The 27,484-nt window shown below is 45.6% G+C and overlaps 1 protein-coding gene across 1 annotated transcript; it reads right to left on the bottom strand.

Annotated features, from left to right (window-relative positions):
* Window positions 1-5,838: 5,838 nt before the first annotated feature.
* Window positions 5,839-23,344, bottom strand: LOC126536661 (uncharacterized). The gene is made up of 4 exons (XM_072287603.1): window positions 23,303-23,344; window positions 18,432-18,683; window positions 16,138-16,356; window positions 5,839-7,459 (listed from the first exon to the last, which is right to left on the bottom strand). Exons 1-4 carry the CDS (start codon window positions 23,342-23,344, stop codon window positions 6,959-6,961), a joined length of 1,014 nt encoding a protein of 337 aa, XP_072143704.1. The 3' UTR covers window positions 5,839-6,958.
* Between the last annotated feature and the right edge of the window lie 4,140 nt (window positions 23,345-27,484).

The following is a 27,484-nucleotide window of genomic DNA, read 5'->3' as shown; positions in this document are numbered from 1 at the left end:
TGGGCCGACCCGCGGCTGAGGTGAAGCAGGTGTTAAGCACTCTCCATACGTGGGCCGACCCCGAAGATAGTGCAATACCGGGCAGACCCGCGGCGGAGGTGCCGTTCGCCATTAAGGGGCCCACATACACAGCTTCGCTGGTCCTCCTTCTTCACAGAGTGGAAGGGCACTCAGCTTTCTTTTTTTTTTCACCATTGAGGTACGACGCGTTACGTGTGCAACCCCGTCATCGACGCTCATTATGACGCCACTGTGCCAGCGCTGTGAGACGCCTGGTAGCCTCCAGGGCAGCGTTCTTGCCATGCGGCAGCAGCTGCCTCACGTGCTGCGTCCCGCCACGTCGCCCACGCGGTGTGCACTGAGCCCTAGAGCCATATAATCTCGCTATCGCTGGTACTGTTTGGCCCTTCGGCGAAAATTCCAGTTTTTAATACGTAAAAATTTCTAGACCCAACGAGGCTGCCTGTGCATTCCGTCCATCTGTCCCTCGGTCACGTAAGACAATCGCTTTCAAGATAGGGCCCGCAGCAACCAGCGAATTGACTTTGATGCTGAGTGTCGCTTCAACACAATTTAAGCGGTGAGAACACAGTGCACACGAAGCTATCAGCATTCGGTGCACTCTCTCCCTATCGCAGATCGCTTTCAAGATAGGGCCTGTGGGGCCGCGTGCCGTACGCGGCCGCCGCCGGAGTACAGTTTATCACAGTTGATATTGGTTAGATGCGGATTAATAACGCGTTAAAGCGCGATAACGGCTTATAATGATCTGAACATCGTCAGTGCACCTGGCGCCGCCGTCCGCAGCAGTTTGTGTCGCCACAGTACTGTCGTTTATACTGGTCGGATCAAGTTTCCTAACATTGGTAATGACACCGGGCAGCGTGGAGATGAGCAAGTGGCACAATTCTTACGCATAGACAACTCCCAGAGGAGTTCCTGCGTGAATATTTTTTATAGGTGCTGTCATGGGGGTGGAACAATTAAGGTCTCGGCCTTGGTGTGCTGCCATATTCCAGGGCGTCACATTGCATTACGTGGTTTCAAATTCTGCCCGTGCTTTTCTCTCAGTATTCTATGCGCCCTCGTGTGCGATAAGTATGGCGCTAGTGGCTGGTGCTGGTGCTATTGATGCTCGTACTTCAGTACAAGCGTAAGTACACGCGCAAGCTCAAGTGGACATTAGCACGTGACCCCACGTGCATTGTAAGCACGCCTATATTTCTATAGACTGTCGGCACTATTCACCAAATAAATCTTCCCAGAAACGCAAGGTAGTCATACTCGATCAACGTCGATATACAGGCCAGGAGACATGCGAAAGCCACTACTAGAATCAGCACCGATGAAAGGTACCGCATAGTGCCGTTGTGGGCGTCACACCAAGGATGTGCTGCGAACGCTACGCGACAGCGGACACGAGAGTCGCTGCTTCGCGTTTAGAAACTATATACTAGAGCATGCAGTTGTGCATGGGCGCTAGCCATTTTACCAGATATTTGCTGTTAGTAGACACACACCTAGAACATACAGTGTCAGTTGGAAGGGAACATCACAGTGCCGCCAAGGGAAATTAGAATTTCGAAACCTAATCTTTTGGTGATGCTGTAGTTTGCGAGCAGATCCCTCATTTCTGAGTAAGTTTGCATAAATAATCACTGAGAAGACTTCTCTGCTGCCGAAGCGCACGCCCGTCATTGCGAAATTGATAATTAGTCGCGGACTTCAAGTCGTTACCACGCGTCTATTAAGGCTGTGACCCCTATCTGCACGTGGTATACTCGGCTCCTTCGACTTCGACCCCCATCTGGACTCTCTCGACTCGAGACAGCAGTACTTTGCCGACTGTGGCTTGGTGTCGCTTACACATCTTTCGCCTTCCGAATCGGTATGGACGAGAACGCCGCTTGCAGTCACTGCGGCGGCGAGTAGACTACAGAACATGTACTTTGCCACTGTCCTTGATACAGCGCGCACCGGCTGTCACTAGCGACCGCGTTGGCACGCCTTGGCGACAGGCCGCTTTCAGAAAAGTCAGTCTTGGAATGCCGACATGAACTGTCGTCGCACCGGAAGTCGGTCAAGGCTTTGTCGACCTTTTTACGTGGCAGTGGCCTATTAAAAAAAGACTATAATGATCCCATTCCGTCCCTTTTCATTTTTTTTGCACGCTTTCTTTTGTCACCGCTCTTCTTTCCGTCTTTACTTTCCCTTTCCCTTCCCCTAGTGCAGGGTAGCAAATCGGAGGTTTTAACTCTGGTTAACCTCCCTGCCTTTCTCTCATTTGCATCTCTCTCGTCTCCTGCAAAGTTTTGCTGCGCTGCATCTTCTCGTCTGCGTGCGACGATGGTCTCAAAACCTCCCGCAGCAGATTCCTCATCTGTGATAGTGGGCGAGGTCCGGACAGGTGACGTTGCCACATGACCGCGTCAGGTGTGCCTGTTGTAAGTTGCAGCGCGAACCCGAGAAGATACGAGAGCTCAGGACAAGTTCTCTTTGAAAATTCGCCTGACAACTATTACTATAATGGGTGACGTTAAAGCTGCCTCCTACGCTTGAAAACTTTTCCCGTGGCTTTAGAGCACTATCTACGCAGAACGAATGACTGTGGTCTTTTCAAACTCCCCATTTTGCTATTGCTGATCCTCATCGTGGGCCACTGCTTATACTGTGCCTATATAACGTGTCTGGAAGAAGTCTTATGGTAAACCATGTGGGGCATGCAGTCGCCTTTGCGTATATATAGCTCTGGCGCTTGTTGGTTGCTCCTCGTGAGATAGACAGAACCCTTGCACTGTACTTCAGTTAGGCAAATGCACACATAGCTCCAAATTCGCTGACTGCACATTTTAGGTCTTTAGCATATGGTCTACAGGACTAGCCGCGAACGCAAGCATGATCCTTACACTCGGCGGGGCTCGTGATACGCACTTTCACTTCTCCCAGCCGTTCAGTGAACGCGCTACGCACTGTAAGTAGCTCACGTGGTTCGTAGCCGTCCGTTTAGTAGACCCAGGACGTGTTCTGCATGCAAATTTTGGTCCCGCCGCCTCTTTATTAGGTCTACGTACATGTTGTGTGCTATATCCACTGGTGGTGGCCCACAGACGTGGGTACGTGGGTGGAATTCCCAAGTGGACGTCAGGGCGTGGGCTCTTTTGGCGCTTCACTAGTCAGTCCTAAATTGGACGCTAATAAATGGTGTGGCGAAGCACCTCGTGATGTTCTTAATTATTGATCATGTAGACGTTTCACAATTATTTTTACGCCACTTATTCTTCTGCTGTAAGCAACGTCTGTATCGCATGGCACAGCTTACGACGCTTCGTCCATGGAGAGATCGCGGTGCCGCACATCACCTGATCTGTCTCACCGCGATTTAATGCTCGTTATGCGTTTGTGGTCTGAAGCGTGTTTGTTCCATTTCCGTTTTCAAGTAGTTCTATGCCAGCACAGGAAATATTCAGCACTATGATAACACGCTGTCATTGCTTGCCCCTCCGACTTACAGTAACTGAAGCTGCCGCTAACAAAAGCATATGTTGCCGCTTCGCCATCGTCTACGCGAGATATACAAAACACGACAGCACGAAACCACATAAGCGACTTAGCCCAGGCTGCCATCAGCAAAAGAAGCACTCTGACGGAAGCTGCAAAGCGCTCGCGTGTCCTGAAACCGGCTGGATCTCATAATTGCTCCGGCGTCATCGGCGGGAGCATTTCTCAGCTCTACAAGTCGAACTTCGCCGATCTGAAACAACCAACCGAATGGAGACCGAGCCCTTTTTTCACCACCTCAACAAGATGCCTACGTCTGGAGAGCTCCGAAACGACCACCCAAGAGACCATTAGGTTTCCTTTTGAGCAGCTCTTGGCAGTTTCTTTTTTTAACCGGTTACAGCTTCGAGTCTGCTCCGAATGCAACACTTTGATCCTTCATCAGAGAGAGAAGCGTGCAGACAAAAGAGATCACAGAGTTTTAAAAAAAAGTGGCAGAAAAAGAGGTGTTTGTGGAGAGCGTAGCGGCCGTGTATAACATGAGCGGACCACTGGGAGGGACCGGCAGCTCAAGAAAATCAATCAACGCCTCCGCCAGGGTAGACTGTTTCTCACATCTAAAATAAACTGAACGCGAAGAAGGAGGTTCTGTGCTCTCGGATCCGTGGCCAGGTAAAAACGAACAAAAGCGGCTCCGACGTAGCCGACCTCCGTAGCGCGCTGCCCGAAAGAAAAGCGCTGCGTCAGTTTAATCTCACGGAGAATTGGCTTCGCGAAGCAGAACATATACACAGTGGCGTACAAGTAATAAAAGTCGAAGACTTTTTGTTCTTGCGCAAAACGCAACATAGGCTGCCTGTGCATCGGAATTCAGGATTACAAGTTGTTGGCTGGCATTTTCCTTTGAATTCTCCTTTCGGTCGTCTTCTGGCTATAGCGTCATTCATGCTCCTGAGCAACTGGCCGTAGGTTCAATTAGTGACCACGATGGTAGCGCTCCACGTAGGTCAAAGTATTTAGAACGACTAGAAGTTGGACAAGCTGGTCTAAATTAACGTATGAAGTGGCAGATGTCCGTAGTGTACATGATTAATGAGTTGGTGCTGCATTGCCTTCAGCATGCGTAGATAAGTTTTGTTAGATGGCATGTAAAATAAGTTGGGAAGCATGAGATAGCGTTGCTCTGTTCCTTTTCTTTCTATTCGTGTCCGTGTGTGCGCCTGTCTTTCCGTACCATGGCCGAAATGCATCCGAAGCACTCCACTGCAGCGTATTTCAGAAGCTAGGCGTTAGAAATATTAAAAGCTAGAAATCATCATAATCATCATCATTATCATTCACCGTGACATATCACCTGCCACGCAGGCCAACCATGGGAGTTCATCACGGCATTGTCGTCATCGGTAAGCGTATACGGCTTTGTTTTTGCCACTCGAGGTTCTGCGCACAGGGCGATCAATATTCGACTTCTGATAGTGATGTAATGAGAATACAGAATGGCTAATTATTTTCCACTTGTATTTGCTAAAAGAGTGGCTTGTGCTCATTTGAAAAACTAGGCTTGAATTTCGTTATGTAACAACATGCTGTGCGTTATAGCGAGAAACTTCAGCCTTTGTCGGTAAAACTTGTGTTTCTTTGTAAGGCCGCTGTGTTGTTTTTAGTGCTATGCGATAATTTCTTTGTGGGTACATTAAGAGCTAGCTCTTTCAAATCTGTCTGTCTGTCCGTCTGTCCGTCCGTCCGTCCGTCCGTCCGTCCTGTAAACGGCTAGCCGATTCGTGCGTCCGTCTGCCGTCTGTACACCGAAAACGCCTCCGGCGCAACACCATGCGCATGCGCTAAGAAATAACGGGAAAGAGAGGCGGGCGATTGACTGTGCCAGTAGTGGCGTCTTTGCTCTCCGTCGCAGCCGAGGGCGTGCGCAGTAGTTTCTCTCCTGCTCCGAAATGGGTATGACGTGTCGTACGTACTCCTGACGAACAGGCAGCTTCCGATCAGCAACGTCGCGCGCAGAACCTGGAACGAGCTCGTCCACGCCGTGCCGATGCTACAGCCAAGGCACAATAACAGGCTCGCGCAGCCGAGCGCAAGTAGCAATTGCGTACCGAGGATCCGGCAGCCTACCAAGCCGTCGTTTAATGAACCGTGGGGAAAACCAGCATGATAAACACCGGGACGACACGTTTCAGCTTCGCTGGTTAACCAACTGTACGGAGTGCTTGGGCGGTGACCTTCTTTTTTTTTTTTGTGCTCGAGTGGCTCACACCGTGGCAATAACGGTGGTGCTGTGACATCCGAGGTAATAAGGAAAGGCATAGCAAAAGCAGGCACGTGACAGAAGTATACAGTTCGCAGTTTTATTCACTTGAATTTCACACAACTTCTTCCTCAGCTTCACCTATGAAGAAATGAGGTTCATTCTGAAGCGTTTTGTGGCACGTTTGCAATACACGATAAACTTCATAACAGTATGTTAACCATGCTCTCCCAACTCATAATTTCACTTCGCAATTGTGTCTCCATCGAGGCACAATTGTTGTTTATCGAACAAACATCTCGATGTCAAAGCTACCTCCACAAGAGATGTGCAGAAATAAAGATCTCTGGTTTTGTAATAGGCTACCTGCTGCGTGCGCAAGATTTTGATCGTACATTTCACTGAACCTTTAATCACCGCAGCTTCTAACAGTGCGGGGTTGGTACAGCATTTATATGTGCGCTAAATATCTGCAAAGCAAAGAGTAATTGAAGTAGGGCTGATTATCGGGGACAGGTGCGAATATTAACGTATTCAGCAAAAGGTTGCTTATGTGACACTGAGAAGGAACGATGCCTGTAGCGGTCAGACCTAGCGATGTATATAGCTAAGAAAAGTTAATATAAGAAGGGATGCTAGCCCTGCCGGAGGCGAGTAGCGTTCTTTCGGGAGAAATCACTTGTGCAGTGGAAGCTGTCAAACGCCGAAACTCAGAGGCAATAAATACTAGCCGTGCAACGATGCGCCGTATTGGCTGAATATTAGTGTATCATTCTCACTTGGCTGAATACCGACAGACTTTTCTGAGCCTATCGAAATAGTTCCGAATCACCGAATGCGAGATATTATTACTGGGGTAACCATGAACGTGAAAGTATGTTCTTTTTTTTTTGCTTCTTTCACTGATTTGCTTTGTTGTTCCTCTTTTATTTTTTGTTTTGCTTTGGAACGGGTTGCGCAAGAACTTTTTTCTCGTTTCAGAACAGCCACACCAAAGCAAACTCGTGAATTCGGCAAAGCATTTTTTACCGTAGCGTTGTATAATATGCTGCATTTGCAGCGAACTTCGCACGCTTAAGCAGCGAATGTTGCAGTGAAACTTTCTTTCTTTTTTCATTCGTTTCGTTTTCCTTTCGAGTCGACTTAGGAACTTGACTTTAGCTCAGCAGCCATTGCCATACTACCATAAGTTTGTCCCATTCAGTAGAAGAGCGGCCCCGCCCCTATGCCGAGATGGCCCCCTATTCCGTGCCCAATTCCGTGTCCAATTCCGTATCCAAGGCCTGGCGCTAGGCCGTGTGCAATGGGTCTTGCGAGAATCGGTGCCACGGCTTGTGTGGCTCCGTATCCGCCGTATCCGCGATTGATGGCTCCCCCGTAGCCGCCCACGCCTCCGTGTCCGTAGCCTCCGTATCCCTTGCCCTGTTGCGCTTGCGTACCGTATCCGGCCGCGTGTCCGTAGTTGTTGATGCCCTGGGCGCCCTCGCCGAACGACGAGCGTCCGTGCTTGCCGTAGTTGCCCTGCCCGTAGCCCTTGAAGGCACCGTACTGCTGGTTGCCGTACTGGTTGACCTTGTCCTGTTTGCCGAAGCCTCCCTGGCCCGTGAAACCTCCTAGGTTGCCGTAGTTATGGTTGAAGGCATCTCGGTTGCCGTTCTGGAAACTCTGGTCCACTGCGTACACCTTCTCCTTGGCGAAGACCTTTGGTACGGGGTGGGCAGGAAAGAGGCAAATTTAAAGTACGTAGGTTATTTTGCTACGTATTAGGTACGCTTAATTTTCTATAAATATTTAGTGTTTGCCCATGGGACATTGACAACATGAGAGACGTCGGCTGCTGCTTGCTGGTTAGCCAAATGATAGCAGCAAACAGTGCTTAGCAAACGCTGGCAGGCTCAAACACGAGCATACAAAAATAATTAGATAGCAGTATAAACTATGTGTTTTCGACGTATGGAAGGGTCACCAAAACATTAGTAACTCACATAGTGGGCTTACAAAACTCGACACGTGGCGGTATCGAGACACCGCGTGACGTGATAAATTGCTCTTTGTGCCGTGTGTATACTAGAACAATGTGATGGGCAATGATTTGGTACATATGTTGAAGGCCACACAGGCGGCTCAATAGAAGACAAAACAAAATGCGGCACCATACCACGGCGTACACATCATCATTCATTAAAGCAGTCTATAGAAAGTTTAAAGATGCATTTCTGAGAAGTAATGACAGCCTGTACCCTTGTGGTCTGACACATTTAGTTGAGTAATGCGTGCAGACGTTTTGCGAACATTCGGTGCGGAAATCTTACCACAAATGCCGCCTTAGGAACCGCCATTACAAGTCATGCAGGAGTAGCAGTTCTTTTTTGTGTGCCTTTTATCACTGAATATGACCTTCACACAACGTGGCTTGCTGATGCGAGAAACTTGGCTGATAACTGCATCTATAGGAGGCATATAGTAAGGCATCGGCAAATCAGCGGTGGAAATGTCATGGGAACAACGTAAGGATAACACTGGTGGTTGCCTTGTCTTGCATGCCATCGAGTTCGGCGATCACATGTCGAGGTGGGCCATTTTCGGCATGTAATTCGTGCCCTTTCATATCAAGACTAGACTGGTGCAAAACATTCACGATGCTGGGACGTGTGAGCAGTGTGTTTCCCAAACGCGACAGCGTGCTCCCACTGTGCCAAGACACACAACACTGACAGCTGAAAGGTCAGCGCTTTGAAATGCTCGAACTGCTTCGAATGCAGCGATGTATTTTCCAAGGAATGTCTCCTTATTAAAGAAGACAGCACCATCACGAAGCAGATGGTGAGGAAAGTGCTTATGAACCTCCACGGGGTCGCCATGCTTAGTCGGTTGTCATAATTTCCAAGTGTATTGATACTCCAGTGGAATGCAAGAGTCTTGAGGTTTCGTATTTCATCCTCTCGTCGGTGCGATTTACAAATGCGTTTTCTAACTAAGCTATGCAGTTCCATTGGACTATCTGGCTGTAAAAAATCTTCAACTTACGCGGAACATGGAAACTAGGTCACTTATATCTGTGTGGACCCCGCGTGTATTTCCCAGTTGGGGCAGAGTTGTGTGGAGAACCAATATGTCAAACTCAGCAAGTAACTCGCGAACTGCTGCTGTTCATGAAGTTAGAAGACTTCAGTGACCAACAATAATCTCGATATGCACCTCCGGATACAGCTGCACTTCATGTTTTTTTACTCCTTAGCCAGCATTCCCCAGTGTAGGGTAGCAAACAGCAGCGCATCGGGTTTACCTCCATTGATTTTTTTTTCCTTTCTTATTTATATGTCTTGTCGGGCTTATTACCTGTAATATATTTTTTTATTAGGGGCAGTTAAACTATCCTTAGTAGTACTGAAGGCTTCGTAAAGACATTTCCCTATTTCGTGCATTAAGTTATGTAATTTTTTTGCTCTAGATGGGAATAGTCATGTAGAAAATGTCGATTTTCTATCACTTCGCGCCGAATCGCTACAGTTAGCTTATAAGTGTAGAGGTTGTGGACAGGTCAAATTCCAGCCTGCTGAAACAATTAACCCGTGTGGGCATCATACGGTATGTTAAAAAGTATTCTGATATATTTATTTCGCATCAGCTATAGTTTTTGCAAGTTCGCAGAAGTTGTGGAGCCCCGTACCAAGAAACAATAGGTGAAGAGTGAATAAGAAAGTGACCTATAAAGTAAAAGCTCTACTTTAAATGGCAACACTATTTTACAGCGATATGTCATACCCACAACGCATCATAACTGGTTCAGCACACTGTCGATATGTTCGTTCCAAGGCATATTGCTTGAATTTTTATATACTTTACCAGCTCAATTTCAGTATCAACATACGTAAGCTGCAAATTGTTTTTATTGGCTTATTTGTTCTTTGTCTAAATAATGCCACCTTTGTTTCACTTGTATTTATGCTTAAATTATTAAAACATGACCAGTGTTTTCGTTTGGCCATAATCTGGTTCATTCTTTCCTGGACTGTTACACTGTCTTCAGCCGAAACAAATATGCTGACATCGTCGGCATATGGAACATATGTAGCATCGACATAAATGCGAATTAGGCCATTTCTGTAGGCTATAAAAAGAAGAAGCCCAAGAATGCTACCCTGCGGTACGCCCTTCGAAACAGACTTCAACTCCGGGCAGTTCCTGTCGATCTCTACTACCTGTTCGCGATGTTTTATAACATTTTATTAAGTCTGGTGGATAACCACGAATTACATAGCATTGTAATTTCTGAAATAACGTAGAATGCTGAATAAGGATGCCTCGTAGCAATATCAAACGCTTTGGTAAAGTCTACATACGTACTTAGCACGACATGTTTGTTTTCAAACTGGGATAAAATATACTCTTTTGGCTGCATCAATGTCATTCTTGTAGATCAGTGTTTTCTGAAACCGAACTGAGTATGTGAAATCACATTATGTTTTTTGTTTTGCTTGTTTGTCGAGTGCAGTTTTTCCTTTCAGGAAAAACTGCACTCGACAAACGACAATCAAATATATCAGTAATAAAAGGGAGAAGAGTATCCAGCGTATATATAATGGGACTAATCTGCATGCCATCAACATCACGAAAGGAAGTGTTCTTAAGGTGCGAAAAAACGGAGTAGACATGCTATTGCACTACAGGCTCAAAAAACATGGAAGATAAATTTGGATCAGGAAGAAATTGAGTAAGCTTACTAGACGTCACGTCATCTATAACATTCATAAAGTAGTCAATAAATATATTTCCAATTTCGACTCTCGATATTTTCTTCCCGCTGATTGTAAGATTCTCCACACAGAAATAAATTCAGTTTTTTTCCCACAAGACGTCACTCTTATCTGCGCTGGATTCTATTTCTGTGTCTATACAGTGCAATTTGCTTTTTCTGATTTCCTTGCTTAATCGATATCTGTATGTCTTGTATTCTTTAAGAATGGTAGAATTTCCACTTACCACGAACTTTTGATAGAGTTCTTTCTTATGTTTTATATATTGCTTAGCAAATAAGGGGTCATCCATGGCTTACGGGTACTCTTTTATTCAAAGGGACTTGTTTTTCGGGGAATTGGCATTTACAAATATCTGAGATTACGTCAAACATTATTGTAGGCTTGATCAGCGTTTTTTATCAGAAGAATCTCGTCCAGATTACTACCAAGCAATTCATTCCTAAAAGCCTCTATACTACACACAGAGATATCTTGAATATAAAATGCCTTGCTCTTACGTTCTCGCGAACAGTTTTTTTATGAAGAGAAATACAGGAAGATTATTGCTGATATTCTGTGACAAAGCTCCGGCCAAAATTTTATTACTGTTTATATTTGTAATAAACAAGTCCAGCACAGTGGCACATCTTTCTGCAATTCTAGTTAGCGAAGCAATAGCACTAGTCAAACCATTTGATACAATCAGTGTATTCATAGTCTGCTGTGACGCAGAATGACCTAACATATCTATGTTAAAGCCACCTCCATATACCATAAGATAGAGGTTGTCAGGCGAAAAACGTAATAGCTTTTCATAGCAGCATAAAGAACTGCCAGGCTTTCCGTCTGGTGACCTATACACGCCAAAGACACCTGCGCGTGCAGAAAGTATTTCAATATCATCACGTGTGGTGCAAAAGTCAGGAAGTAGTTCGCATTGCACGCCCTCCATCAATAATAACGTAACACCACCCCCACGGTGGGTTGTGCGATTCAAACATAAAGACTGATGAGAGATGAATGTGGGTGCGTCATCCTTATCTTCGCCCCATGTTTCAGTCAGCACTATACGTCAAACAAAAAAAGAGAATTCGGAGATAAAAAAAATTGAAGATCGACTTGTTTATTCCGAAGGGAACGAACGTTTAACTGTAAACATTTCAATGAAGTTTTCATGATCAGTGGCACCGATAACATTTAGTTCTTGCGAAAGAAATACGTGATTTTTTGGTCCAACCATCTTAGATCGAGTGGCAAGGGCTTACAGTTGACCGAAACAAGATTGTACGGGAAAGTCTTGTACGTCTCGGACAACAATAGCAGGCTCGCCGTTTACCCTGCTCACAAAAACCTTTCCGTTCCTGTGTCACGCATACTGAAAGCCATTTTCTATCGCCCATTCTTTCGCGACGTGAAGGAACTGCCTGTTGTGAATAGTTAGATTATCTAGCACAGTCATACGACAACCTTTTTCCTTCAATCTTTGCCGGTTTTCGAGCCACTGGTCCCTCACTACCTGCCTCGTGTACTTCCCAATTATGCTTGGAATTTTCCCTGGTCTCGCTGGTAAACGGTGAACAGCAGCAACTTCTAGTTCTGAAGGTATCGGCACACTCATCACATCAGCCAAGTTGGTAACCTTTTGTAGCAGGTTCTCATTTTCAGTTACCTAAATTCCATGAAATTCTAAATTTAGCTTTCTGTTTTGCCGCTCAAGGTATTTAGTTCCATCTGCAGTATTTTCTTCTCATCAGAATTTATTTTACATTGCACTTCAGTGACGTCCACTCATTTCTGAATGCCCTTAGTCTCTTTTTACTGTCTTTGCAGCACTACAATTTCTACATTTCCACAATTCAATGAACGCCCTAGTTCATTTCCCCTAAGCTTTCATCGTCAGCTTTTTCTGCAGGCTTTATATTTCTGTGACTAAAATAAATAGAGCTGATCGGTTCCCCTTGTTCTCGTTCTTTGGTACCATGATTTATTAACTACTGATGTGCGCGCCATCCGAAAAATGCAAACCATGCAGGAATATCTTGCTCGCTGCGAATCTAATTTAGGTACACCTTTCCGTGCGCTTAAGATTACCCAAGTCTAGCGAAGTACAATGCTCGGCTAGACTCTGTCGATACGCAAGATTAAAGATCGCGCCATGCTTCGCGTTCGTCTGAATCTTATGTGTTCTTCGAAAGAGCACTCTAGCAAGTGAAGTAATCACCTCATTAACTATTCGGGGCTGTAAGTTGTTATGTCTTTGTGCATACTCTTCCGGTGGAAGCTTAGCTTTGGCTATCTTAAACACATCCTTGATTCAGGGATCTAAACGAAAACTCGATTACCTCTTCGTTCTTGGGCGCATCAAAGATACCGCCCACTCAAGAAGAAAGAAAGCAAAAGGGAAAGCAGCCGAACACTAAAAGAATCCTCTCCCGTTACTCGGGCTCATGAAAAATAGTCTCGTTAGCGCGATCGATTTATCGACCGGCCAGCACCTTAAGAATCAAGACCTGTGGCTGCTTTGATTCAGATGCGAAAAGGAAGTGTGACGTGGTTCCTTCTTCGCAACATCGTTTGTTTCTTAATTCCCTTCATTCTCTTAGAAACGGGAAGCGAGTTGGCAGGAAAAGAGATGAAGAGAGTCGAGCGCAGCTGCCCATTATTGAGCTTTCTTCTTTTTTTTCTTTTTTCCCCCTGTTCAACTCGATCAGCTGTAACGAGTTTACGTATTATATTGAGTTCCGCGTCTTTACCAACATCAGGAGCGTAAGCTGTGCGAGCATACTCCTACGTCATACTGACACTTTAAAACACATAAGCGTCCTTCTTTCTACTTTCTCCGTCATTGTCTCTTTGCGTTTTCTTGTTCTTATTCTTATTTTCTAGTGGCGTTAGCGGTCTAGTGGAACTCCTCGGCCCGGTTCTCGGCGACCAAGTGTGATGACAGCTGCAGACCTCAGTTAATATTTCGCCTCTGAAATCATTTACCGCAGCTGCAGTGGGCTCTCGCAGCTGAGACCGACCATCTCGTCGAGCAAGTCGTTGCGACGCACACAACGTCACCCGCATCCGCTGCATTGTTTGACTGATGTGGCCTCCGAGATACTTGAACGGATGCCGCCACTCTCGGAACACCGCGCAAACTGCCGAAACGCTAAGGCTGCGATAGCGTAGCACGTCCAGCTCTTCACGGCGTATTGACCAAAAGGCGTGAACTGAATACGCAGCTCGTAATGATGGAAAAAGTTTCTTCTTGCTCTGCCACATTGCGAGAGTGAACTTGACGAAGAAGTTACCGCAAAGGTGACGATGGCCGTCGTCGACGTACTGAAATATGTACGGACGCAGCAAACCTGCAGTTTCGAGCTTTCAGTGTAGCAGTGAGAAGCTATACTATCCAATATCATCCAGCTGTATTGTTTGCTGAAGGGACCCATCGACAACCGATACTCGACTTTGAATAAACCCAACCGACAGAAGAAGCATTTCTAGTACAAAATACAGTAGCAGTGCATTTGGCGAAAATTCTCTGTCACTGAATATTTAATTTTTTCCCCCATAAGTTATCGGCATTTAGACTAATAAAAAATAAACTTAACTGTTTAAAATAATAATACTAGCTTAATAAACAACGAATGCACTCCCGTTTACGACTCTCCTTCAAGGAGACAAGATTCTCAGCTCCCCTAACATGCTGTAAACGACATGTCACCTGCCATTCAAGTGTGACAATAGAAGTCGTTAGGTTATATTTGTAAGAAGAACGGTGTTTTTTTTTTAACTGACATACTGCCAATTGTAAAAGAACTTGCGACACCACGGACACGCAGTTCAAACACCGAATACTGTTTGCGGGCATGTGGACTCTCTGAGCCTCGTTTTCAGAGGCATGCTCAATGTGCGCAATTTGCCCTTTGCGCCTTGCAGTTAGCCTAAATATTACAGACAGCGTGATTGCCTATATTGGTTATATTATTTTCCGCTCTATACTGATTTTCTGCTAAATTATTTATTTCGCTTCAGTAGCCACTCCGGAGTTATCCGTGTGCATCTCTTTACAAAAGCGTTTTCTGCACGTCTGGCCCGCTAACTTCCTGCTCGACGCGTCGCCAAGAAGGCGTCACTCCCGCGTGCGTGCTACCAGCCACGGCCAAGACACCACTCCGTTTTTTTGTTTCGCAGCACCACCCCCCCTCCCCCCGCCGTACTGGACAGCTCTAGCACATAGTTGCCACTATAGTGTCACGCGGTAGTGACGGGGAAGAAGGCAGCGAAACTGTAGTTAACGAAACTAGCGTTTTCTTGGGCGAACTTGCGCGCTCTAAAGCAGGCTACGCTCCAAGATCAACGATAGCGGCGAACACATGGGGCGATCGTCGGAAATCTGATCATCGCGTCAGGCGCGTCGGCTTTTATGCATCAGTCGCAGAATGTTCCGGAGTAATCGCTGGGACCCGCGCGTCTTCCACAAAGTTCTACATAATTCGCGTCGCGCGATGAAATCAGATTACACAAGGCACGATGACAACGGACAGCGGATAGAACCATCGATAACGTTCGAGAAACTTCCGATGCACGCAGGCGCGTCCATCACTGTGCGATAACATTCGTGAAACATGGTCACCCGATAAAGATAAACAGGAACACGTGTCATTCACGTCAGCTCACCCGTCAGGCGCCAGTCTGGCGGCTGCGGCGACAATTTGCACGCATGTGCCTTGCAAAACCAGCAAACAAATATAACGACACAAATAGAAGACATGCAGGACGACGCTGGACCTATACAAACTAAATAATTTAGCAAGTTCCATCACTCCACTTGACGCATTTGCTGCCCTCAACGGCGTTTCCATTCGCTTAGCATTGCCTCTCTCATTATGCCGGATCACCATTTAAGCCACCTGCAGGTGTACCTGTTATTTATTACCTGCACGAGTTGCTGAGAGCGGGCCGATTCCACCTCTTCTTCATCGCAAAACTAGAATAGCTGTCCCCAGCGTTTAGTTTCTGATCCGTACGGCCGTCTTCTCCTTGACGTTACGCCCATCATTTCACGATCAATTCTTTCTCAGGGCATGGCCACATCCGTCACTGGCGTAGTAAACTGTTCGTATGCTGCTCCAGTTTTTAATGTTCCCTCGCTTGAGTGATCGTTTATAGAGCCATCTTGTGCGTTCGTCAGCCCGCACGTAGACCTCACTTTCTACGTACTTCTTCTCTGTATGTTTCCTTTTCCTGTACACACACTGTAGGGTAGCAAACGGCACGCTTGTCTGGTTAACATATCTGCCTTTCCTATTCTTTCTTTCTTTCTCTTCCTCTCTATCAATTAAGCGGTAATCGAGTTGTAGGAACATTTACGAAATCAAAAAATCTCATCAGCCTGAGAGCAACTTCCCGAGGAAACCCACCGCGTTTCTCAGGAAAAACATTCTGTAATAGAAAAGAAAAGAATTCCTATACCAAGAGCAACACGACCAACAAGTTTCCAAGGCCTACAGCTTTCCCATCTGAGCTAGCCTGGGTGTTAACAGATGGCAGTGCCAGGCGCCACAGTTCCCTCGCTCGTTGCAAGAATTTTCAGCGCCCTTCTAAGGTTCAGCTCTATCCTTGCATCTGGTCAAATTTCTCGCTGCTTGCCTTGTTGTGTCCTGCGTTGAATTGGTCCCTCGTGGCCCCCTTCCCGTCAAACTGCTTGTTGACGCCGCCTTGGTGGTTGAAGCCCGTAGCTCCGGAGACACCGTGCAGGCCGTGGGTGGCCAAGTTGTTGATACCGCCCTGGCCCAGACCCTGGTTCCCGTACGCCGAGATGACGCCGTCACCGTACGAACCCTTGCCGAAGCCGCCACCGGCCAGCGCCTGCGCATGTCGCGCGAATGTTGACGCTTTTTGAAACCAGTTTAAAAACTTTATCTATGCCACATTTTTCTTCTCTGTTGGCTGGCCTGTGAACTTGAAACACGCATTAGAACATGTCGCTGGAAATGGGACTGCAACGCCGATCTAATAAAGTATCAAGTAACCAGCCTTGCAAGAGACAAGGGACCAGTGTAAAAGTCAATGGCTTTACGTTAGCTGTATAGGAATGTCCTTTTTTTCTACAATATACTTAACTTGATGGAAAACATTCGTCTCAGCTGTTCAATAATATGTAGATCGTCCTATAGCTACATCTTGGCTGCGAAGACAGTCACACATTGGAGGCACACGCATTCGAGCACAATTATATCACACCGTGCTTGAGTTACGTCGTTCATTCGCTTAAAGGTAAACTGAAGAAAATAAGCTAAATCAATTCAGAGTGAAAGAAAATATTATTTGAAAACAATATTTTCGATTTTTAAAAATAATTAGTTGGTTATTGAAAGAAAATAATAAGCTCGAAGTTCCATTTACTTTCCTCTTTTCCTCTTTTTGCACGAGGAAACATCAGCGCTGGCACGTAATTTTTTTTACATGAATAAATGTTTGTGTAGGAGAGGTTGCAATCGTGAGTGATAGCCGCTACTGCTATTCTTTGGGCCAGTCAGCAAATGCTAAAAGCCTAGCAAAAGAGAAACAGCAAAATGAATGGGAAAAGTTGGATGAGATGGCGAGACAGCTTAATGTAACAGCCTGGCAAACGGCTGACTCCAGAAGACGAAGAAGGCAGCAGGACAAGCGCTGAATGACAAGTAATTATATATATATATATATATATATCAATTGGTAGAGCATCGCACGCGAAATGCGAAGGTTGTGGGTTCGGTTCCCACCTGCGGCAAGCTGTTTTTTCATCCACTTTAATTTCCATTAATTTATCGTTTCCTTATTTCATTTATTAAACACAAGTAATTTCCCCTATGTTGTCCTTGGTGTCAGTGTTTGTTGGCTTCTTATGATATGACTAATAAAAATCGGGACCCTCGGTTAACCCCCTCTCTTCTCGTTTATATATATATATATATATATATATATATATATGAATGATGAAGATTCCTTTTTCAACAAAGCACTTGTCTCATTGCCTTTCTTGTCTTTGTGTTTCATCTGTTTGCGCTTCCACATTATGCCGTATACATAGCATATATAGGCCGGCTGAAACAAACACTTCAGCAAACGAGATCGAATAATACATTAAAAGGGACATAAAAGTAGGAACGTACTATGCATACTACGCATAAAGTTCAAATCAGCACATTGTACGTCACGGCACAAAAGTTGCACAGCAAATAATGTAAGGAGAAATAATGTCTATTAGGATTACAGAGCCATCACTTTCAGTTCGCTTGTATTTCGAGGAAGTACATTCTTCAGTACGATGTATAGAAGGTTACACCAGATGTTGTGACAAGATCAAGATCACGAGACACTTCGTCAGTGTGGGGTCACCAATTTCAAGTTGTTATTATTATTATTATTATTATTATTATTATTATTATTATTATTATCATTATTATTATTATTATTATTATTATTATTATTATTGCATTAGGGCCCCCCTAACTCAGTAAAATGGTCCCAGAAGCGGCCATGTTAAACCTTTAGCTCCTTTAGAACACAATGTAGTCCATTTTCGACACCAAAGAATAACCTAGGCGCTAGCAGACGCCGCCAAAATTGGTGATGTCAGGGTGAGCTAGTGTGGGAACTTCACAGTGGCGGCGCCACCAGTCTTACGTTCTCATGATAAGCGTGCTTTGTATAGTAGTCTGGAAGGGTTATACAATAAGCAGGTGAAATAATTTTCTCTTTCAGTGTCTCTTCGGTAGGCTGAAGAAACCAAAGCTGGTAGCGAAAAACTGTCTTTTTTTTTTTTCGGTTTAAGCTACCTGTTTTCAGATGAGCTGTACATGCTGCTAACGACGTGCCATAGTATACACTTATATGGTTCCCGTTACGTGCTGTTCAAGCCGCCTATACAACTAGAAGCTTGATCGATGAAAAAAGCTCACCTTGTTGTTTCCGTAGTTTGAGAATCCTCCGTAGCCCTTGCCGAAGCCGCCATTACCGTAGCCGCTCTGGAAGCTGTTGACGCCCTGACCCACACCACCGTAGCCACCGTAACCTCCGGTCCCGATGAGACCCGTAGCGGCCGGCTTCAGGTCTTCGGACACTGCGGAGGCTGACGTCTTTGCTTCCGAGACTCTCTCGGTTACCGCCTGTGAAGGAGTCGGCAGGCAGACGACTCCTACGGCCGCCGCTGTCTGCAAGTAGCGTTCAAGGTTATCGAGGGAGCGTGTTACAAAAGATCGCGTCCCAAGGACAAGAAATATCACACATTAACCTCATCACCATAATCATAATCAACCTACGAGTTCTCTAACCTGATCACAGTCTATTTTTTTCTGCAGACTCGATTGTTTCCTATCCTTGACGGCCACTTTGTTCGATTATCTATCCGTTCTGTCATTAGGTCTACCATCTTGCACAACGTGCCCAATTTCTTTTTCTTAATCAACATTGGCTGTCGGATTTGCTCTCAAATCCGTACAACCGTATTCCCATGTCTTTAAGCGATGCGTACAGTATCCTGTCCCGTCGCTTTAGTTTATTTTTATTTTCTCTTAACCTTCAAGTTTTCATCCGATGAACTTATTTAGTCCAAGCTTCAAGGGCGTAGATACCTTTGTACTGTTGTCGTTGTGTATTTACACTTCCCATGTATGTCGGATTGTTCGGTAATCTTCCAAATTATTTCGATATCTCGAGATTGCAGCTACGTGGGTCCTCGAGAAGGCGCAGAAAATCCACATCCCTACGTTCCTCACGTGCGTTTGAACCAGCCATTGTGTTCACATCGTCATCGCAATCACATCGCTGATTCTGATTTACCCCGCTTACTAAAATGCAATATGTTCCTCCAAATATATTCGTTATCTTTTCTCTATTGACTCAATTAGCATGAAAGTTCACAGTATGATAAAACTAAAGCTACCAATGCCTGCCATGGCGCCATTCATTATTTTCTGTCCCCCGCGAGATTTTATCTCGTGGTCCACATTAACAAAGATTAATTATCGTGAATGCATTCTTTGCCATAGAGAGAACTTGAAACGCGATAGCACTAGGGTTAATTTCAACTCGAGCCTTATGCGGTGACGCGCGCTCTTTTAGCTGTTCGAAGTCTTTAAAACTAAAGAGTACTTCTTGCCACAGAAAGCTTTGAATTGATCGGGCGCAATAAGCATTTACAAGAGTGTTACTTAGCACATTTAGGACAATGCAAACTGCACAACGCAGGAGAGAAAAGAAAGCTGTGTTCTAGGCTTGATTTTATTTTCCTATATAATTCGTAATGCTATTAGGCTGAAGTCCCGGTGAACCGCAGCAGCATCCCCCCCCCCCCCCCCCCAAGAAAAAATAACATTTTATTTGTTATCGCTAATACCTGAGCAGCTTCCAAAGCGGTGAACCGCAATCGCATATGAATGCGATTACTTGCGTCATAAACTGACCGGGAAATGCAGATGTATCGCACACTTTCGGGCTACTTGGCTCGATATAATGCCAACTACGTCGAAGAACACTTAGCGCAATGAGAACCTGCGCTGTTCTGAAATGTTGTGTAGTGGCACAATTATCAGGAAGCCGGCGGAGAAGTCGCCGCACTCAAAACTGTATCTGCAGATACACAGTGCTCGAGGAAGAAAGAAAGAAAGGGTGAAAGAAAGAAAGACAACTGCATCTGCAGATATGCAGTGCTCAAACAAAGAGGGAAAGAGGGAAGGATGGAAGCAAAGAAGCAAGGGAAAGACAGGAAGAAAGAAAGAAAGAAAACGGAAGAAGAACACCCATGAAACGCTTCTTCGTTCGCCACCAGCTGTTATTTCGTCCTCTGTGCGTTCCGAAAGCCTGCGCATGTCCCGGGAAGTCCGCCTCCTCGAGACATATTGACTGGTCCTACAGCTCACGGCACACGCATTCACTCCCTTCCAGATTTGTGCCAAGCATGTGCGCGTCCTTCCCACAGCCGGGGTGTTTGAAAAGCGCCGTCATATTTCATTGTTACCTGGCTGCCTCGAGCGGGATTTAAAATTGCTTTTTATTCCAGGCTGAAGCACCCAGCCCACAAACTCACAACTTCATCCACGAAGTTATAAAGAAACAAGAACGGTCCAGAAAAAGAGGAAAATGAAACGGAAAAGGTGAGGCGAAAGAATGAAAAATGAAGAAAGCACGAAAGGAAAGGTAACAGTATAGTTTGCGAGAATAAATATCACTCGCTGTTTTCTTATTTCCCGTCACCGTGCATAAATCATGCACGCTGGCGCGCGCCTAGGTCTTGGGCGAGGATGACTCAAATTTTCTCATTTTATGTGCCGTTTTCTTCGCCGTCTGGGTCTGGCAGAGATTTGTGATCGCGCTTCTTTCGGCGAACTTGATTTTTTTTTTTTTTTTTCGAGCGGCAAACAAACCGAGCATTCTCGCATGCGACAACGACGGACTGCTCGGGCGCGTGATTTACGCACGCTCCGATGCTTTCAACTGCGCGGCTAAGTGCGACGGAACGCTTGAGCGGCCACTTCGTAAATTTTGCCTTGACAGTGGCACTGATGAATTCCAGCCGCCGCGGTGTACCAGTGGTCATTCTTTTCCGCTGATGGGCACAATATAGCGGGTCGGGGTACCGCAGCGCCCGCAATTCAATAGGGGCGATGTGCGAAAGCTTACGTGTACCATGCTTCACAGAGTTTCTTACAGAAACTAGAGGGAACTCTGCTCTTCGATCGTTCAGCCACCATGGTAATGATGGAAAGTGCACGGATTTGTCTAATCTTCGTCCTTAGGGCTTCAAGCGTTCTTGTGGCTTCGTTCACTACGCTTTATCTGAGCCTAAATTGGCCTAAATTTCAAAACACTATATACTTTTCTTTTACCGCAGAGGGTAGCAAGATCGTGCAAGCACGCATAATCGGTTCTAACTGCAGTGGTTGCGCTTGTCCACGTGTCCGTAGCGCAATGGTTTAAATATCGGGGTTATCTGCGAGAGGCCATGTGTACCGATACTGCCGTGGGACAACTTTAACAATTGCCTATTTAATTATTTATAACGCAGTACTTTCTCGAAATCATCATTTTACAAGACTCTGAAGCCATCTAAAGCCAAAAGGACAAGGTTTAGGCAAATCCATGCACTATATACACCCATGATTCCTAGGCTGGCTGAGCTGCCCTGTTTTCAGCTCCCGTTGACACTAGGGACACAGTTCACTCTAGTAATTGTATGAAACTCTACGCTGTGCTTCAGATGCACGTTAAATAGACCCACGTGGCCAACACTAATCCGTAGCTGTCCTAACAACTCATGTTAATAAATGCAATCAGCGTAACAAAAGAGAAACCCACTTGGTCTATCTATCTATCTATCTATCTATCTATCTATCTATCTATCTATCTATCTATCTATCTATCTATCTATCTATCTATCTATCTATCTATCTATCTATCTATCTATCTATCTATCTATCTATCTATCTATCTATCTATCTATCTATCTATCTATCTATCTATCTATCTATCTATCTATCTATCTATCTAATCTTACAATATTACCGCAAAGGTTCTGGGCACGACTTTGAAATGAAATGTTGAACCGGAATGGATGCTACGTGGCAAAAGTCGGCTAATCCTACTGACATGACACAGCAGTACTCAGCCATACTTGGCACGATAACAAACTCCCTGTGGTCAATGGTAAAGCGATACCTTGCAGACACTGTACAGCAACCTTCATAGCCCGCGTAAAATTTTGAATCAATGAGTAAATTTAAAAGTAAGCACTTTACGACTCTTTCTCTTTGGTCGTTCGTAATCCTTTGTTTTTGTTTTTTTAATGTCGGTCCTCCTTACCATTAAATCTTCCAGGCGCCAAGTCTGATCAATATAGGGGCTATGCTTTAATTATTTATATTGAGCAGGAGTTGATGCGTTAGATTGTTAGGCTTACAACTAATTTAAGAACCAGCTCTCAGGACGTCACTTTTCCTTTTCTTGCATCCGTTCTCTTTCCAACGATGTTACGGCCTTAGGATTATCCACGCTGCCTTCAATTTATTTTCTTAATCTGCCTTGTCCATTAGACAACTTGCTTCGATGAGAACAGGTCAGCAAATTATTTATAACTGCTCGCCAACTTTCACAATCATTTTTCCTTCGATCTTCGACCGTCTCTACCTTGATGCTATATATCCATTGCGTATATCCACGTATTGCGTGTATTCATATATCCATCCACGGTTTTCGTTAAAATGAAATTACGCGCTGCAAATCCATAGCAGCCCTGGACGCATAATTTAATAGACGCCGCGTGAGCCATGCTCCTTCCAGCCATTGAAGAAATCTTCAGCGCATCAATTTTATAGGAGAGGTATTTGCTCTCCTAGCGGCTGGCCACTGATGAACGAAAAAGGCACGCACACGGAGGCATTACGTCTCCGAGAAAAGAGGGACGATCCATTTTACCATGAGGTCACCGCAGGTCTGCGGCAGATATTGCTTCGTGGCTTCGTCGAATCGAACGAAATCAAACAAGCGAAAAAAAAAAGGAACTTCCCCGCCCGCACATTCCCGTGGGGAGTCGTTCCTCTCTTTTTAATTAGGTGTCCGTCAATTACGACCTGCCCCCGCTATCTTCCTTAAAGGCAGCACGTCCGCGTCGAGTTTGCCACGAAGCCACTTATTACCCGGCGTGATTTATGGAGCCCGCGCTAATTGCGCAATATCTGGGCGACGGCGCTGCGTCAGCCGATATCAAGCATTGGCGACCGGGTCCCTGCGCGGCCTCTGGGGGCTGGTCGCCCCCGCACGTTGCGGCGACGCTTACCTCCGACTGCCCATTTGGTGTGCGTGTAAGGACACCATCCATCTTCTCGGCTCTTGACGCAGGTGCGCTTCGGCCGAGCGTTGTTTGCCGTTGTGGTGACGTACTTCGCTCATCTTTCTGTCCTTGTTCCGTAGCCTCTATTTGGCCACCGTTCTTCCACAAAGAACGATCTGCGGTTGGCGCCTATGATGGCTGGTGAAGTTTGCTTAGTTGAATGCGTGATTAAAGCCGGCGTGGTCACAGCTTTAGAACACCGTCAATCTCGCCCTATCTCTCTTTCGCGAGACGGCTTGTTAGGCGAAAGACGGCGTATACACTTTAGCTTTTATCGTGAGGCTATATGTATAAGGACAGGATACGATGCGATTGGAGAGCTGACCGAAGGCGAAGATCTTCCTAGGCTTTTTTGCTGGCCTGATAGCTGTACGCAAATACCTTGGAACTAAAATCCCGGAACCAGCGTCTTCATCCACAAGCCATTCAGTTTCGCTAATCTGTCCTGCAAAGATGCGAAGCAACGCTTGAACGCACGAGGGCATTGTTAGTTGTAATGTTTGCCTTATTCGTGTGCCAGTAAAGATACTGCGCATGCATGCGAACCTATATCGTTACCTAATAGCTTTGCCGCTTTAAGCTTTTAATGACCTCTATGGGAAGTGTGGTTCAAGTACAAGGAACAGAACATCACCCGTGATTCAGCTTTTCTTAATAGGTGGCTTACGTTGCAATATTACCCGCCGTGGTTGCTCAGTGGCTATGGTGTTAGGCTGCTGAGCACGAGGTCGCGGGATCGAATCCCGGCCACGGCGGACACATTTCGATGGAGGCGAAATGCGAAAACACCCGTGTACTTAGATTTAGGTGCACGTTAAAGAACCCCAGGTGGTCGAAATTTCCGGAGTCCTCCACTACGGCGTACCTCATAATCAGAAAGTGGTTTTGGCACGTAAAACCCCATAATTTAATTTTTACGTTGCAATATTACAGCAAAGGTTCCGGTCGCGACATTGAACGAAAATGGTAAGTCGGGATGGTTGTTACGTGGTGAAAATCGGATAATCCTACAGACATGACACAGGAGTATTCGGGAGCAGGCGACACAGTTTCTGCGTAATCTTATCTGCTATCTTATAAACGTATCGTCCAGTATCCTCTGTTCTTCTCCGTACCATCGTTTCGCTTTCATCACGACTTTGCTTTGACGAGCTTTACGTCTTCTTCTACTGGGAATGTGAACTCTCCGACGTACCGCCCTACAAAGTTGTAAACAATATGTAATTCGTGCTGCGAGGAAACACGGCATATAACGGCGATAAACAAGCCTCAAATGTGACGTAGCCAGTAGGTGGCACATCGAGCACGTGCACTCCACCCCCTCGCCGAAATTCCTGTGGTACTGCGCGGCCCGCCCAGCCTCCCCTTCCCGCTTAACTGCGTGCAGTTACTCCCCAACCCCTCAAGAAAAGAAAAAAAGAGAAAACATTCTGGCTACGTCACAGGGCTTCAATACACATGTCAGAATCGTGCTTTGTCTTACACTGAACTTGAATTCCCGTATTCACAACCATTTCAAGAGAGAGAGAGAGAGAGAGAGATGCAAATGTGAGAAAGGCAGGGAGGTTAACCAGACTTAAAACCTCCGGTTTGCTACCCTGCACTAGGGGAAGGGAAAGGGGAAGTAAAGACGGAAAGAAGAGCGTGACAAAAATAAAAGCGTGAGAAAAAAAATATGAAAAGGGATGAAATGGGGTCATTATAGTCTTTCTAATAGGCCACTGTCACGTAGAAAAGTGAACAAAGCCTTGACCGACTTTTGCTGCGACGACAGTTCACGTCGGCATTCCAATACTGACTGTTCTGAAAGTGGCCTGTCGTCAAGGCGTGCCAACGTGGTCGCTAGTGACAGCCAGTGCGCGCTGTATTGAGGACAGTGGCAGAGCACGTGTTCGATGGTCTCCTCGCCGCCGCAGTGTCTGCAGGCCGCGCTGTCGTCCATACCGACTCGGAAGGCGAAGGATCTTGTGTAGGCGACACCAAGCCACAGTCGGCAAAGTACTTCTGTTTCTAGTCGAGAGAGTCCAGATGGGGGTCGAAGTCGAAGGGATGGGTCCAGTCGGTGTAGACGTGTACGCTTTAAGCTTGGCGTGTTCCATAAAGTTTTGATGGCTTCATTTGCAAGCACACGAATTTTCGTTGCAGCGTCTGTTCTTGAGAATGGAATGGAGTCTAGCAAGCCCTCCTCATGTGCAGATCGTGCTGCTGCGTCGGCAAGTTCATTGCCCATTATGCCACAGTGGCTTGGAATCCACTGCAACCATTTCAAGAGCTGCCCAGAGCACTCTGCACCTACCTATAGACCCCGCCTTAACCAACCGGCTTGGCTGACAGCACAATATGGCCCACACAGCCGCACAAGGCGGCTGTGCGGACAACGATAGCTTTAAAAAAAAAGCATTTTGTCGGAGTGCGCGCTTCTGCTCTTTCCGGAACTTCTGCTGCGTAGCCTTATTGTATTCGGCGATCAAGAAGTGTCCTAGTCTCTAGCTTTTAGTTCTCTTTTTTTTTTGTGCACAGGCGGAATTCTGTTATGATGTCGTCGTAGTATTGCTATAGCTTTATTTCTTTCTAACCATCTTATGACTGGGTTCTCTCTTTCTGCCAGCCATTTCGGTTTGTAGTTTCTTTTCGCGAGGGTGCCTTATTCAGACGGCTCGATCAATTCCATGCCGGGCCACAAGGGGCTTCTGAGATCAATATTATTCAGCCAGGTGAATCGCATCGTCGAATTGAGCACTGGTCTGTCTTTCCGGCCTAAAATTGCACACGGAAATCGAAGATGAGAATTAGAATGAGCACGGCTTGCAGGTGTGCAGATGGATTATGAATAATTATCAAGCCACAAAATATTGTCTCCTCGAGTTGCAGTTCCAGTTGATGAAGTTGTACTCTGGCAAAAACATTCTGGACTCAGTTACAAAAGGACCAACATAGGATGCGTCGTGTAACAGTTTATGCCTAAAATGGTACTTTGTCTACTGCAGGTGTGTTCAACAATAGTAACGCTTAACCCCGCAGTAACACGGTGGACTACGGAACATCTTTACTTTTTGATAGTGTTACTAAACTTAGAGGTCGAATTAATGGCGTCGAAATTGGAGCAAGAAAGAACAACAATAATTCCTTTAGAAACGAACTAGAATACCATCTTTAACGTGTCATGCAATATAATGAGAGCTATCTTGTTATCCAGTAGTATCATGTTATTCCGATTCCTACACTGAAATCAAAATATTTAAATTCAATGTAATGTATATTTCAATTGTGTGAATATAGATTGATTGATTGATTGATTGATTGATTGATTGATTGATTGATTGATTGATTGACTGATTGATTGATTGATTGATTGATTTGCGTCGTATACATATATTATGCGTTTGCGGTAGACGAAATACAAGAAAACTTTTCCGACGAAGTGCTACGTTCGTGATAGTAGTGTTACGACATTTCCTTGTACGATGAAGTTTGGCAAATTTTCAAGACGCAGGCCTAGAGCTTTTGAAAGCTTGATCAACAACAGGTGACCTATTCAACCGTGTATGAAAGGAATTCGGGTCTCCATCTGGCTGTAACCACTTCGTCTCGTTTAGAATTCGGAGTTCGAGTAGCTTGAGTCACCGAGACACATTTCATAGCAATGTTAGTGATTTAGCGAGAAAACTGCTAAGAGAGAAAGAGAGAGAGAGATAGGGGGGAAAGAGAAAATTTTGCTAAGTTTAAACAGTTCTTAAAGCAAGACTTTCTTTGCCCTTTCTCCCCACTTTGCGGCTGCTGTCTGCTGCTGTTCTGCTGATTATACAACTTGGGCCACTGGATATGTGCAACTGAGAATGGCACACCATTAATTATTTGCCAACCCCCCAGAATGTATGTGTGCCGAATAGACGAGGTAAACAGGAGGCAAGAAGTGAAGAAGTCGACTACAGAAAAGTGAAGAAGTCGGCGCCAAACATTTTACCGCTTGCGGTTTTGTTTTCTGGTGGACGCGCATACAAAATTCGGCGTCTGCTTCTATTAGAACGAGAGGCAATACGTTTATGTATTGAACTTCCTAATTTGTCGCTAACGATATCTTACATCAAGAAGCACTCCTGCCTTCTCTTCTCGTGGGATTTGTTATCT

This window comes from Dermacentor andersoni, chromosome 4, assembly GCF_023375885.2.
Source record: "Dermacentor andersoni chromosome 4, qqDerAnde1_hic_scaffold, whole genome shotgun sequence".
Lineage (NCBI taxonomy): Eukaryota > Metazoa > Arthropoda > Arachnida > Ixodida > Ixodidae > Dermacentor > Dermacentor andersoni.
This window is presented reverse-complemented; position numbering and strand designations above follow the sequence as displayed.